Below are 15,371 nucleotides of genomic sequence, written 5' to 3' on the forward strand. Positions count from 1 at the left end.
TTTCTTGGTGACTATGGTCCCAGCTGCCTTGAGATCATTGACAAGATCCTCCCGTGTAGTTCTGGGCTGATTCCTCACTGTTCTCATGATCATTGCAACTCCACGAGGTGAGATCTTGCATGGAGCCACAGGCAGAGGGAGATTGTCAGGTCTTTTGTGTTTCTTCCATTTGCGAATAATCGCACCAACTGTTGTCACCTTCTCACCAAGCTGCTTGGCGATGGTCTTGTAGCCCATTCCATCCTTGTGTAGGTCTACAATCTTGTCCCTGACATCCTTGGAGAGCTCTTTGGTCTTGGCCATGGTGGAGAGTTTGGAATCTGATTGATTGATTGCTTTTGTGGACAGGTGTCTTTTATACAGGTAACAAGCTGAGATTAGGAGCACTCCCTTTAAGATTGTGCTCCTAATCTCAACTCGTTACCTGTATAAAATACACCTGGGAGCCAGAAATCTTTCTGATTGAGAGGGGGTCAAATACTTATTTCCCTCATTAAAATGCAAATCAATTTATAACATTTTTGACATGCGTTTTTCTGGATTTTTTTGTTGTTATTCTGTCTCTCACTGTTCAAATAAACCTACCATTAAAATTATAGACTGATCATTTCTTTGTCAGTGGGCAAACGTACAAAATCAGCAGGGGATCAAATACTATTTTCCCTCACTGTATGTTTCTATTTATTACTTTCCAACCCCACCATCCCTTCCCTAATTGGAGTAAACTAGTGAACAACAATGCTTAGGCCTCTACTTAATGCTTATACGTACTATATACATTTTATGGACACAGTCAATAATTATATTTTGTTTGTTTTTACTCCTGAACTTCCTCCGATCATTTTCATGATGTCCATCTGGTATGCTTCTATATGCCATATCTTTCTAACTGTGCTCTTTCACAAAAGCTAACAATATATAACCTATATACTTATTATGGACACAGCATGTCTTACACTAGTTATCTTGTTGTTATTAGTTGTTGTTATTAGTCCCATCCTTCAGCTCCATTCAACACCATCCATATTGGATTTCCATTTGCCATATCTTTTTCAACTGTACTGTGATGTTTTACAAAAGTTCTGAACCTTTCTATTCTCATTGTTTCTACAGTTTGTGAATTGAAAATAATTTTTTTTGCTAAAAATATTATTATATTATTGATCGATTGACTATGACTTTTCAGATCACCCAGTAGTCAGCTCCATAAAAATATTGCAATCCTTCAGCCATTCCTGGACCTGTGTCCAGAATCAAGCTACAAATGGACAATAACAAAACAAATTATCTAATGATTCTTTCTCTTCACAGCCAAATCTGCAGAGCTGGGAAGATTGTATCCCCCATACAAATAACATTCTATTGGTAGCAAGAATAGGACGGCTGTCACTCTTTTGGTCCTTAAATGAAACTGGTAAACTTTTTTATTTATCACAATTTCCTTTAACCAATTATGTTCTTTAATGCAAGGCCGACAGACAAGATACTTACTTTTTCCTCCTTTCACTTTCCTCTTCCATTGTTGCGGTAATGCTGCAATTATTTGGTTGTAATTTTGGGTAGAGCAGACATTTCCATATGTTTTTGTTAGCTGCATGTGTGACATAACTCCACCATTCCTACCGATAATATCATTTACGAAGATTATACCTTTTTTAAACATTTTCTCAAAAAAGAACGTTTTTTTAATCAATTAGTATATTTGAGTTTAACCACAATATTTGTTGCAATATTTGTTCTGTCATTTCTGGAGGATTAAATTGAAATTGCAACCAACTTTCTATGGCTTGTTTTAGAAATAGTTATATTTGGGAGATGATTTCCTTTTCAAATACCTGAAAGTGAGAGGTTGTAATCTGAATAAAGGGAAAAAGTCCCTTCTTGAACATTGGGTGAGACAATGTTACTAGTTTGCTAGAGAACCAGTTCGGATTTAAGTATAATTTTTGTATGACTGAAGCTTTTAGTGATAAGCCTAATGCTTTAATATTTAATAATTTCTGTCCTCCTAATTCATATTCATTATATAAATAGGCCCGTTTAATTTTGTCTGGCTTGCCGTTCCAAATAAAATGGAATATTTTTTTCTCATATAATAAAAAAAAACTGTTCGCTAGGCGTAGGCAAGACCATAAGCAAATAGGTAAACTGTGATAATACTAAAGAGTTAATCAGGGTGATTTTTCCACAAATTGACAGGTATTTACCTTTCCATGGTAGCAAGATCTTATCTATTTTTGCTAACTTTCTATTAATTTTTTTGGGAGTGAGATCATTTATTTCATTTGGGATATGTATTCCGAGTATATCCACATCACCATCAGACCATTTAATTGGTAAACTACATGGTAATGTAAAAATTGTATTTTTTTGTGATCCAATACGTAATATAGTAAATTTATCATAATTTGGTTGTAATCCAGAGAGGTTAGAAAGAAAAGAAAACATGAATCATCAGCGTACAATGAGACCTTTGTTTTTAAGCCCTGGATTTCTAATCCCTTGATATTATTATTGGAACTGATTTTAATAGCTAACATCTCGATAAGAGCATCTGCTAAATGACTTAAATGTAAATGTAAATGTCGATGGCAATAATAAATAGATATGCCGATAGTGGACAACCTTGTTTCACTCCTCTTGACCGTTTAAAACTTTCTGAGAAATAGCCATTATTTACTATTTTACACCTAGGGTTACTATACATGATTTTAACCCAATTTATAAGAGATTGTCCAAAATTGGAATGCTCCCGGCATTTATATATAAACCCCAGTCATACTTTATCAAATGCCTTTTTGAAGTCTGCTATGAATAGTAGGCCTGGTTTCCCACATTTTTCATAGTGTTCTATTGTTTCCAGTACTTGTCTTATATTATCTCCAATGTATTGCCCATGTAAAAAACCTGTCTGATTAGAATGAATAATGTCCGACAATACCTTTTTAATTCTATGCGCTATACATTTTTTCTAGAATTTTTGCATCACAACACTGAAGTGTAAGGGGCCGCCAATTTTTTTAATGGACTGGATCTTTATATTTTCCACTTGTATCCTGTTTCAGTAATAATGAAATCAGACCTTCTTCTTGAGTGTCTGATAATCTACCATTTATATAGGAGTGGTTAAAACATGCTAATAACGGTCCTCTGAGTATATCAAAAAAGGTTTGGTATACCTCGACTGGTATGCCATCCAACCCTGGAGTTTTCCCGGACTTAAAGTCTGTAATTGCATCCAGAAGTTCCTCCTCTGTAATTTCACCTTCACATGAGTCTTTCTGTATGGCTGTTAATTTTACATTATAAATAGAAAAAAAAATCTCTACAATTTGCTTCAGTTAGAGGAGATGGAGGCGACTGAAATGAAAACATATGCTTAAAGTACTTTGTTTCCTCCTTCAAAATATAATTTGGTGAATCATGGGTGACTCCGTCATTTGTAACCAGTTTCAATAAATTATTTTTGGTAGCATTCCTATGTTGAAGATATAAAACTAATTTAGTGCATTTTCCCCCATATTCCATACAGTTTGCTTTATTTTTATAATATATTACACTTGATCTTTCTTGAATACATTTCTCAATTTCTTTTTGTTTTTCCACTAATTTATTCTGAGCCTCTATGTTACAGTTTCTATTGCTATCCTATCTGTTCTGTTAGACCTTCTATTTCCTTTGTTAGTGTGGACTCTTTTGACCTAAATTGCTTTTGTTTTCAAGATGAGTACTGAATTGCATGGCCTCTAAAGGCACATTTAAAGGTGTCCCATACAATAAGGGGATTTGCTGTACCTATGTTATGTTGTAAAAAATCAGTTATAAATTCCTCTGTCCTAGTTAAAAACAAGTTATCATCCAATAGGCTTTGATTAAATTTCCAATATCCTCGCCCACGTGGAAATTCAGTAAGAGTAATGTATATGCTAATTATATGATGGTCTGACCGCATTCTGTCCCCTATCAACACTTTTTTAACTTTTGGTGCCAACGAGAATGACATAAGAAAGAAGTCAAGACGACTAGCTTGATTGAGTCTCCGCCATGTATATCTCACTAGATCAGGATATATAAGCCTCCATATATCTACTAGTTCTAATGTATCCATGACATTCACAATTTCCTTAAGAGCATGAGGGTGATTGTTTGTAGTGTGATTTCACTGTCAATCTCCCTCGGCCTGGGGCTCCATGCAAGATCTCACCTTGTGGAGTTGCAATGATCATGAGAACGGTGAGGAATCAGCCCAGAACTACACCGGAGGATCTTGTCAATGATCTCAAGGCAGCTGGGACCATAGTCACCAAGAAAACAATTGGTAACACACTACGCCGTGAAGGACTGAAATCCTGCAGCGCCCGCAAGGTCCCCCTGCTCAAGAAAGCACATATACAGGCCCGTCTGAACTTTGCCAATGATCATCGGAATGATTCAAAGGAGAACTGGGTGAAAGTGTTGTGGTCAGATGAGACCAAAATCGAGCTCTTTGGCATCAACTCAACTCGCCGTGTTTGGAGGAGGAGGAATGCTGCAGTACCTCCGTGGACCCTGGTTGAATATCCCTGGTGTAATGTAATTGTTGTTCTTGTGAGCAGTAGATAGTAGACTGCACTGCTATGTGACCCACACACAGAGACTCTGAGTCATTCTCTTTCACATACAACCCCCCCCCCCCCCCCCCTCCCCCTCCCCCCTCTATCTCTCTCCATCTCTCTCGCGCGCTCTGCCAGGTGGTTGTCAGTACCTCTGTTATTTTGTGTGCAAACACACACAGACACACACACACACACCTACCTCTGTTCTTCTGTTCGATAGCGAGCTGTTTCTCCAGGGTCTCCCTGAGATCTCTTTCCCTGAACAGCTCCATCTTCAGCTCCGTCTTCTCCAGCTGCACCTGCTTCTCCTGGGCCCGCGCGTTGTCAATTGCCACCTTCAGCAGGCCCTGCACACACACACACACACACCAGTTAGTACAAATACACACACACACACACACATAGACAAGTGCACACACGCATGCACACACAAACACACACGTAAGTCCACGCGCACGCACGCATGCACACGCGCACACACACACATCATATGCACTTCCAGTACATACACATGTGTATGTGCACAGACACACATGCACACTCAGTGCGTGCACACACAGAGACACATATACACACACACACACACACACACACAATTACACAGCAACATGTAAAGGTAAAATAAACTGCCATTGAATGAGGGATAGTTTTGTTTTATCAGTTACAGTGTTTTATGTGTTATCATTGTATTTCTTCATAGTAACAGTAGAGATAATTTTTTCTAATGTGTCAAGTGTGTGAGATGGAGTGATTGAGATTTGTCTGACTCCTCTTGGTCATAGTCGTGAAATACAGGTGGACAGATAGGAGAGGATCTAGCTCATCTTCATCTTGGTAAGGCCTTTTCTATCATCTTTTCATCAACAGTGCATTCGGAAAGTATTCAGACCCCTTCACTTTTTCCACGTTATAGCCTTATTCTAAAATGGACAAAAATATTTTTTCCCTCATCAATCTACACACAATACCCCATAATGACAAACCGAAAACCATTTTTTTAAATATTAAAAATGAAATAAAAAACAGAAATAACTTATTTACATAAGTATTCAGACCCTTTACTATCAGACTTGAAATTGAGCTCAGGTGCATCCAGTTTCCATTGATCATCCTTGAGATGTTTCTACAACTTGATTGGATTCCACCTGTGGTAAATTCAATTGATTGGACATGATTTGGAAAGGCAAACAACCGTCTATATATGGTTGATCCGAGCAAAAACCAAGTGAGGTCGAAGGAATTGTCCGTAGAGATCCGAGACAGGATTGTGTCGAGGCACAGATCTGCGGAAGTGTACCAAAAAATGTCTGCAGCATTGAAGGTCCCCAAAAACACAGTGGCCTCCATCATTCTTAAATGGAATAAATTTGGAACCACCAAGACTCTTCCTAGAGCTGGCTACTTGGCCAAACTGAGCAATCGGGGGAGAAGGGCCTTGGTCAGGGAGGTGACCAAGAACACAATGGTCACTCTGACAGAGCTCCAGAGTTCCTCTGTGGAGATGGGAGAACCTTCCAGAAGGACAACCATCTCTGCAGCACTCCACCAATAAGGTCTTTAAAAAATAAATATATATTTCACCTTTATTTAACCAGGTAAGCCAGTTGAGAAGTTCTCATTTACAACTGCAACCTGGCCAAGATAAAGCAAAGCAGTGCAATAAAAACAACAACACAGAGTTACATACGGGGTAAAACAAAATATAAAGTCAAAAATACAACAGAAAATATATATACAGTGTGTGTGTATGTAGTAAGTTATGGAGGTAAGGCAATAAATAGGCCATAGTGCAAAATAGTTACAATTTTGTATTAACACTGGAATGATAGATGTGCAAAAGATGATGCGCAGATAGATATACTGGGGTGCAAATTAGCAAAATAAATAACAATATGGGATGAGGTAGTTGGGTGGGCTAATTTCAGAATGGCTGTGTACAGGTGCAGTGATCGGTAAGCTGCTCTGACAACTGATGCTTAAAGTTAGTGAGGGAGATAAGAGTCTCCAGCTTCAGAGATTTTTGCAGTTCGTTCCAGTCATTTGCAGCAGAGAACTAGAAGGAATGGCGGCCAAAGGAGGTGTTGGCTTTGGGGATGACCAGTGAGATATACCTGCTGGAGTGCATACTACGGGTGGGTGTTGCTATGGTGACCAGTGAGCTAAGATAAGACGGGGATTTGCCTAGCAGTGATTTATAGATGACCTGTAGCCAGTGGGTTTGGCGACGAATATGTAGTGAGGGCCAGCCAACAAGAGCGTACAGGTCACAATGGTGGGTAGTATATGGGGCTTTGGTGACAAAACGGATGGCACTGTGATAGACTACATCCAATTTGCTGAGTAGAGTGTTGGAGGCTATTTTGTCACCGAAGTCAAGGATCGGTAGGATAGTCAGTTTTACGAGGGCATGTTTGGCAGCATGAGTGAAGGTGGCTTTGTTGCGAAATAGGATGCCGATTCTAGATCTAACTTTTGATTGGAGATGCTTAATGTGAGTCTGGAAGGAGAGTTTACAGTCTAACCAGACACCTAGGTATTTGTAGTTGTCCATATACTCTAGGTCAGATCCGCCGAGAGTAGTGATTCTAGTCGGGTGGGCGGGTGCAAGCAGCGTTCGGTTGAAGAGCATGCATTTAGTTTTACTAGTGTTTAAGAGCAGTTGAAGGCTACGGAAGGAGTGTTGTATGGAATTGAAGCTCGTTTGGATGTTTGTTAACACAGTGTCCAATGAAGGGCCAGATGTATACAAAATGGTGTTGTCCGCATAGAGGTGGATCCGAGCGTCACCAGCAGCAACAGGGACATCATTGATATACACAGAGCATAGAGTCGGCCCGAGAATTGAACCCTGTGGGACCCCCATAGAGAATGCCATAGGTCCAGACAACAGGCCCTCCGATTTGACACATTGAACTCTATCTGAGGAGTAGTTGGTGAACTAGGCGAGGCAGTCATTTGAGAAACCAAGGTTATTTAGTCTGCCAATAAGAATGCGGTGATTGACAGAGTCGAAAGTCTTGGCCAGGTCGATGAAGACGGCTGCGCAGTACTGTCTTTTATCGATCGCGGGTATAATATCGTTTAGGACCTTGAGCGTGGCTGAGGTGCACCCATGACCAGCTCGGAAACCAGATTGCATAGCGGAGAAGGTACGGTGGTATTCAAAATGGTCGGTGATCTGTTTGTTAACTTGGCTTTCAAATACAGTGAGGGAAAAAAGTATTTGATCCCCTGCTGTTTTTGTACGTTTGCCCACTGACAAAGAAATGATCAGTCTATAATTTTTATGGTAGGTTTATTTGAACAGTGAGAGACATAATAACAACAAAAGAATCTAGAAAAACACATTTCAAAAATGTTATAAATTGATTTGCATTTTAATGAAGGAAATAAGTATTTGAGCCCCTCTCATTCAGAAAGATTTCTGGCTCCCAGGTGTCTTTTATACAGGTAACGAGCTGAGATTAGGAGCACACTCTTAAAGGGAGTGCTCCTAATCTCAGCTTGTTACCTGTATAAAAGACACCTGTCCACAGAAGCAATCAATCAATCAGATTCCAAACTCTCCACCATGGCCAAGACCAAAGAGCTCTCCAGGGACATCAGGGACAAGATTGTAGACCTACACAAGGCTGGAATGGGCTACAAGACCATCGCCAAGCAGCTTGGTGAGAAGGTGACAACTTTTGGTGCGATTATTCGCAAATGGAACAAACACAAAAGACCTGTCAATCTCCATCGGCATGGGGCTCCATGCAAGATCTCACCTCGTGGAGTTGCAATGATCATGAGAACGGTGAGGAATCAGCCCAGAAATACACGGGAGGATCTTGTCAATGATCTCAAGGCAGCTGGGACCATAGTCACTAAGAAAACAATTGGCAACACACTACGCCGTGAAGGACTGAAATCCTGCAGCGCCCGCAAGGTCCCCCTGCTCAAGAAAGCACATATACAGGCCAGTCTGAAGTTTGCCAATGAACTTCTGAATGATTCAGAGGAGAACTGGGGGAAAGTGTTGTGGTCAGATGAGACCAAATTCAAGCTTTTTGGCATCAACTCAACTCGCCGTGTTTGGAGGAGGAGGAATGCTGCCTATGTCCCCAAGAACACCATCCCCAACGTCAAACATGGAGGTGGAAACATTATGCTTTGGGGGTGTTTTTCTGCTAAGGGGACAGGACAACTTCACCGCATCAAAGGGACGATGGACAGGGCCATGTCAAATCTTGGGTGAGAACCTCCTTCCCTCAGCCAGGGCATTGAAAATGGTTATTGGATGGGTATTCCAGCATGACAATGACCCGAAACACACGGCCAAGGCAACAAAGGAGTGGCTCAAGAAGAAGCACATTAAGGTCCTGGAGTGGCCTAGCCAGTCTCCAGACCTTAATCCCATAGAAAATCTGTGGAGGGAGCTGAAGGTTCGAGTTGCCAAACGTCAGCCTCAAAACTTTAATGACTTGGAGAAGATCTGCAAAGAGGAGTGGGACAAAATCCCTCCTGAGATGTGTGCAAACCTGGTGGCCAACTACAAGAAATGTCTGACCTCTGTGATTGCCAACAAGGGTTTTGCCACCAAGTACTAAGTCATGTTTTGCAGAGGGGTCAAATACTTATTTCCCTCATTAAAATGCAAATCAATTAATACAATTTTTGACATGCTTTTTTCTGTATTTTTGTTTTGTTATTCTGTCTCTCACTGTTCAAATAAACCTACCATTAAAATGATAGACTGATCATGTCTTTGTCAGTGGGCAAACATACAAAATCAGCAGGGGATCAAATAATTTTATGGGCAAGTTGGGCAAGTTGCAAGCATGGGCAAGTTGGGCATGGGCAAGCATGGGCAAGTTGCAGCGGAGGGTGTATAGCTGGTGGCCGGGGTAGTGGTAGCCAGGTGGAAAGCATGGCCAGCCGTAGCAAAGTTATTGCTACAGGATAGACATTTCTGTTTGAAAAAGCTAGCCTTTGCTTTCCTAACTGATTGTGTATATTGGTTCCTGACTTCCCAGAAAAGTTGCATATCGCGGGGGCTGTTCGATGCTAATGCAGTACGCCACAGGATGTTTTTGTGCTGGTCAAGGGCAGTCAAGTCTGAGGAGAACCAGGGGCTATATCTGTTCTTAGTTCTGAATTGTTTGAATGGGGCATGCTTATTTAAGATTGAGAGGAAAGCACTTTTAAAGAACACGCAGGCATCCTCTACTGACGGAATGAGGTCAATATCCATCCAGGATTCCCAGGCCAGGTCGATTAGAAAGGCCTGCTCGCTAAAGTGTTTTAGGGAGCGTTTGACAGTGATGAGGGGTGGTCGTTTGACCGCGGACCCATTACGGACGCAGGCAATAAGGCAGTGATCGCTGAGATCCTGGTTGAAGACAGCGGAAGTGTATTTAGAGGGTACATTTGTCAGGATGATATCTATGAGGGTGCCCATGTTTACAGATTTAGGGTTGTACCTGGTAAGTTCATTGATAATTTGTGTGAGATTGAGGGCATCTAATTTAGATTGTTGGTTGGCCGGGGTGTTAAGCATATCCCAGTTTAGGTCACCAAGCAGTACGAACTCTGAGGATAGATGGGGGGCAATCAGTTCACATATGGTGTCCAGGGCACAGCTGGGGGCTGAGGGTAGAGTGGCCAGATGGAAGCCACTCCTCAGTAAAAGGCACATGACAGTCCGCTTGGAGTTTGCCAAAAGGCACCTAAATGACTCTCAGACCATAAGAAACAAGACTCTCTGGTCTGATGAACCAAGATTGAACTCTTTGGCCTGAATGCTACGTGTCACATCTGGAGGAAACCAGGCACCGCTCATCACCTGGCCAATACCATCCCTACGGTGAAGCATGGTGGTGGCAGCATCACTCTGTGGGGATGTTTTTCAGCGGCAGGGCCTGGGAGACTAGTCAGGATCTAGGGAAAGATGAACGGAGCAAAGTACAGAGAGATCCTTGATGAAAACCTGCTCCAGAGTGCTCAGGACCTCAGACTGGGTCGAAGGTTCACATTTGAACAGGACAATGACCCTAAGCACACAGCCAAGAGAATGCAGGAGCGGCTTCGGGACAAGTCTCTGAATGTCCTTGAGTGGCCCAGCTAGAGCCCGGACTTGAACCCGATCAAAGATCTCTGGAGAGACCTGAAAATAGCTGTGCAGCGACGCTACCCATCCAACCTGACAGAGAGAGAGGATCTGCAGAGAAGAATGGGAGAAACTCCGCAAATACAGGTGTCCCAAGCTTGTAGCGTCATACCCAAGAAGACTCGAGGCTGTAATCACTGTCAAAGGTGCTTCAACAAAGTACTGAGTAAAGGGTCTGAATATTTGTGTAAATGTGATATTCCAAAACCTTGTTTTTGCTTTGTCATTATGACGTATTGTGTGTAGATTGATGAAGAAAAAAACAATGTAATATATTTTAGAATAAGGCTGTAACGTAACAAAATGTGGAAAAAGTAAAGGGGTCTGAATACTTTCCGAATGCACTGTATAATCCTTTTGCCTTTGGCTGTTGCCCTAGGTCTAGGTCTGGGATTTCCGAGACTAACTATCTATGAATGATGACAACTGAGATACAAACATCTCTCTCAGGCTTTTACAGCCATGCTACTCCTACTGTTCGACTACTTAATATTATAGTCTCCATTCTGTGCATTGTCCGATTCCACAACAATTACTCCCCATCTATATGTAATTACACCAAATGCAGTGGGCTATAGCTTACTAATTGTTGGTTCCCGTGACCCCAATTTAGACATAGTTGCTTTATCTCAATTATCTGCTTGGTTTCATTTTGTTGATTTATATATAAATATTAAACGCCGAGATAATTGTCAGAGATGACTTACTTTAGTGTTGGAGTTGTGTGTTTGTGTCGGAGATGTGTGTGGTGTGGTGCAGACCAAAGGGATAACTGTGGATGTCCGTGGTATCAGAGTATCGGAGCGGTGAGCAGGGGAGTGCTGTATCCACATCATTACACTCTGATATACACTGAACAAAAATATGAACGCAACACACAACAATTTCAAAGATTTTACTAAGTTACAGTTCATATAAGGAAATCAGTCAATTGAAATCAATTCATTAGGCCCTAATCTATGGATTTCACATGACTGGGAATACAGATATGCATATATTGGTCACACATACTTTTATTTAAAGGTAGGGGCGTGGATAAGAAAACCAGTCAGTATCTGGTGTGACCACCATTTGTCTCATGCAGCACGACACATCTCCTTTGCATATATTTGATCGGGCTGTTGATTGTGGCCTGTGGAAACTTGTCCCACTCCTCTTCAATGGCTGGATATTGGTGGGAACTGGAACACGCTGTCGATCTAGAGCATCCCAAACAGGCTCAATGGGTGACATGTCTTGTGAGTATGCAGGCCATGGAAGAACTGGGACATTTTCAGCTGAATGGCACGACAGGATCTCGTCACAGTATCTCTGTGCATTGAAATAGCCACTGATAAAATGCAATTGTGTTCGTTGTCCGTAGCTTATGCCTGCCCATATCATAAACTCACTGCCACCATGGGGCACTCTGTTCACAACGTTGACATCAGCAAGCTGCTCACACACACGACGCCATTCATGCTGTCTGCCATCTGCCCGGTACAGTTGAAACCGGGATTCATCCGTGAAGAGCACATTTCTCCAGCGTGCCAGTGACCATCGAAGGTGAGCATTTGCCCACTGAAGTCAGTTACGACACTGAACTGCAGTCAGGTCAAAACCCTGGTGAGGACGACGAGCACGCTGATGAGCTTCCCTGAGACAGTTTCTGACAGTTTGTGCAGAAATTCTTCAGTTGTGCACAATTTCATCAGCTGTCCGGGTGGCTGGTCTCAGACAATCCCGCAGGTGAAGAAGCCGGATGTGGAGGTCCTGGGCTGGCGTGGTTACACGTGGTCTGCGGTTGTGAGGCCGATTGGACGTACTGACAAATTCTATAAAACGACGTAGAGAAATAAACATTAAATTCTCTGGCAACAGCTCTGGTGGACATTCCTGCAATCAGCATGTCAATTTCCTGCTCCCTAAAAACGGGCATTGTGTTGTGTGACAAAACTGCACATTTTAGAGTGGCCTTTATTGTCCCCAGCACAAGCTGCACCTGTGTAATGATTGTGCTGTTTAATCAACTTCTTGATATGCGACACCTGTTAGGTGGATAGATTATCTTGGCAAAGGAGAAACGCTCACTAACAGGGATGTTAGATAAATAAGCTATTTGTGCATATGGAACATTTCTGCGATATTTTATTTCAGCTCATGAAACATGGGACCAACACTTTACATGTTGCGTTTACATTTTTGTCCAGTATTGAACGGCAAGACATTAATCTCTTTGAATGCAGGGTACCTATACATAACGTTTCTCAGAGCATGATCGCTGACCTAGGATCAGTTTTACAGTTTAGATCACAATGAATAAGATTATATGGAACTCGGTGCCCTGATCCTAGATCAGAACTCCCATCCTGAGATGCTTTGTGAATACAGACTGTGGTCTTTACAGTTGCAGCCTAAATGGTACTTAAGACAAACGGCTATACTAACTGAAGGTTTCCTTAGCAATACTATACAAGCTGGTTGAGAGAATGCCAAGAGTGTGCAAAGCTGTCATCAAGGCAAAGGGTGGCTACTTTGAAGAATCTCAAATATAAAATATATTTTGATTTGTTTAACACTTTTTTGGTTACTACATGATTCCATATGTGTTATTTCATAGTTTTGATGTCTTCACTATTATTCTACAATATAGGAAATAGTATGTGTGTCCAAACTTTAGACTGGTACTGTAAGTGTATGTTAGTGAGGAGCACCTAGATTGGTCAGACCTACTGTACCTGTATGTTAGTGAGGAGATTCTCAATAGATGACAGGCCGTCTGGGAACAGGAATGGCGAAGGGAAGCCAGGTTGTAGACCTTGTCCAGCCAATGACAGCCTCTCGTAGCTGTCTCTCGCCGTCGGGGTGCACATTGGAATGTCATCTGGAATACAGAAGAAGTAAGGACATGATTCTTTACTGACAGCTGTGAAAGAAAACACAGTACCTTACATAGTGGTTTATATACTTTTTTTCTGCTGTGAGGCATTTCAAATAATATGTTTGAGTAGCCTACTGTGCATCCAAACAGTAGCTTGACACTTATTGGTTGACAATAGTACTTGTATAGGTACTGAACTCTATGATTCAGTCAATCAGAGCTCTCAGGTCCTCTCTGATAGAAAATCCAGTCCAGGGCTGAATCAGAAAAGTATTTCTTAAATAATCCGTGCCTCCTTCTCAAATCGCATTGGATGAGAAGATTCAAGGTTTCTTCTCATCCAATGTTTTTCGAGAATGAGGCGAGAGGTCACAAGGAATCACATAAAGACTATTGAGATTCACTCCAGTCCGCATTGACTACCCTACACTGTCTCTCAGGGTCTAACCAAAGGGTTAACCTTCATCCATCCAGGACATAAATTCCACTTTTCCCATTGAAGGGAGTTAATCATGTGCATTCACAAATAAGAAGAAGCAGGCCTACAGAGCTCTATTACCTCGGCTGGTTCAGCTTCCTTTGTGTATGCACATACGGGTGCCTGTCAAACCTATAGGATGACATCATCAACCATTTATCACCAATAGAGGGCCAGGCAGGGCCCTGCCATCTGCTGTACACACTATCCATAACACCAGAGAGAGAGAGAGAGAGAGAGAGAGTGGTGTGTGTATGCGTGTGTACGTGCAAAATATCTATCTGTGTCATCTTTGATATGTTTCTATATGTTTGCTTTGGTAATGTATGTGTTTAACACTTCCATGCCAATAAAGACTTCTGAATGTAATTAAATTGAATTGAGAGCGAGAGAGACAGCTAGATAAAGAAAGAGAGAGAGAGACATTACACTGTCAGGAAGAGGTACCACTTTATGTTTATGTTTGTCTGAAGAGCCTTACTGTAAGTCAACCACTTACACCACACACACACACACACACTTGTACATGTGCACACACACACACACACACACACACACAGCTTTATTTTTGTAAAATGTCAGGACATTTTGGGGAGTGAAAATGTTTGACCATTACAAATCCTATTTTCCCTAACCCTAAACCTAACCCTACACCTAACCTAACCCCAAACACCCTAACCCTAAACCTAACCTTAACCCTAACCTCAACCCCAAAACCCTAAACCTAATCCTTAAAATAGCATTTGAAAAAATTCAGGACATAAAAAAAGTCCTGACTTTTCAAAAAAGTTATTGTTTTCCTATCTTTTCAGGATAGGTGAATTGTTAGGACATTAGGGTCCTGATAAGGTAGGAAAACAACTACACACACTTCTCAAAAGTATATATTATGTGCCATCAGTTATCCCTGCTTACTCCATTTTGATCAAGTCCACTTTTATTCTTCTAACACTGCACCCTGACTGTGCTCTGTGCAGGTCCCTTCTCTCCCATCTCATCCACTATACATACATGTTTATGTGGCAGAGTGAATGCGGCACAAAAACAGATGAGCTCCTTCCTCACAGTCTCTCTCCTCTCTCTTTCCCTTCTCACATGCTCTCTCTCCCTCCCTCCCTCCCCTCTCTCCTACCATCAATATTCACTAACGCCAGCCAAGTGGTAGGAACAGCTGGTCGGCCATTAATTAGTTTAAAGTATTTATTTCACACATCCTCAGAGCAGATTGAGCAAAAACATTGGAGATGATTTAGAGCATCTGCAAATGCCCTGGAAACATGGGCTCACCAG

The 15,371-nt window shown here is 41.6% G+C and overlaps 1 protein-coding gene across 2 annotated transcripts in view; it reads right to left on the minus strand.

Annotated features, from left to right (window-relative positions):
- The window catches only part of LOC121551191 (dachshund homolog 1-like), a 355,740-nt gene that overhangs the window by 26,556 nt on the left and 313,813 nt on the right, over positions 1-15,371 (minus strand). For both annotated transcript variants that reach the window (XM_041863748.1, XM_041863740.1), the window contains exons 7-8: positions 13,461-13,606; positions 4,795-4,942 (exon numbers count right to left, since the gene is read on the minus strand). In XM_041863748.1, coding sequence (XP_041719682.1) covers positions 4,795-4,942; positions 13,461-13,606 — 294 coding nt within the window. The remainder of the gene's footprint in view (positions 1-4,794; positions 4,943-13,460; positions 13,607-15,371) is intronic.

The sequence above is a fragment of the Coregonus clupeaformis genome, chromosome 40 (assembly GCF_020615455.1).
Source record: "Coregonus clupeaformis isolate EN_2021a chromosome 40, ASM2061545v1, whole genome shotgun sequence".
Lineage (NCBI taxonomy): Eukaryota > Metazoa > Chordata > Actinopteri > Salmoniformes > Salmonidae > Coregonus > Coregonus clupeaformis.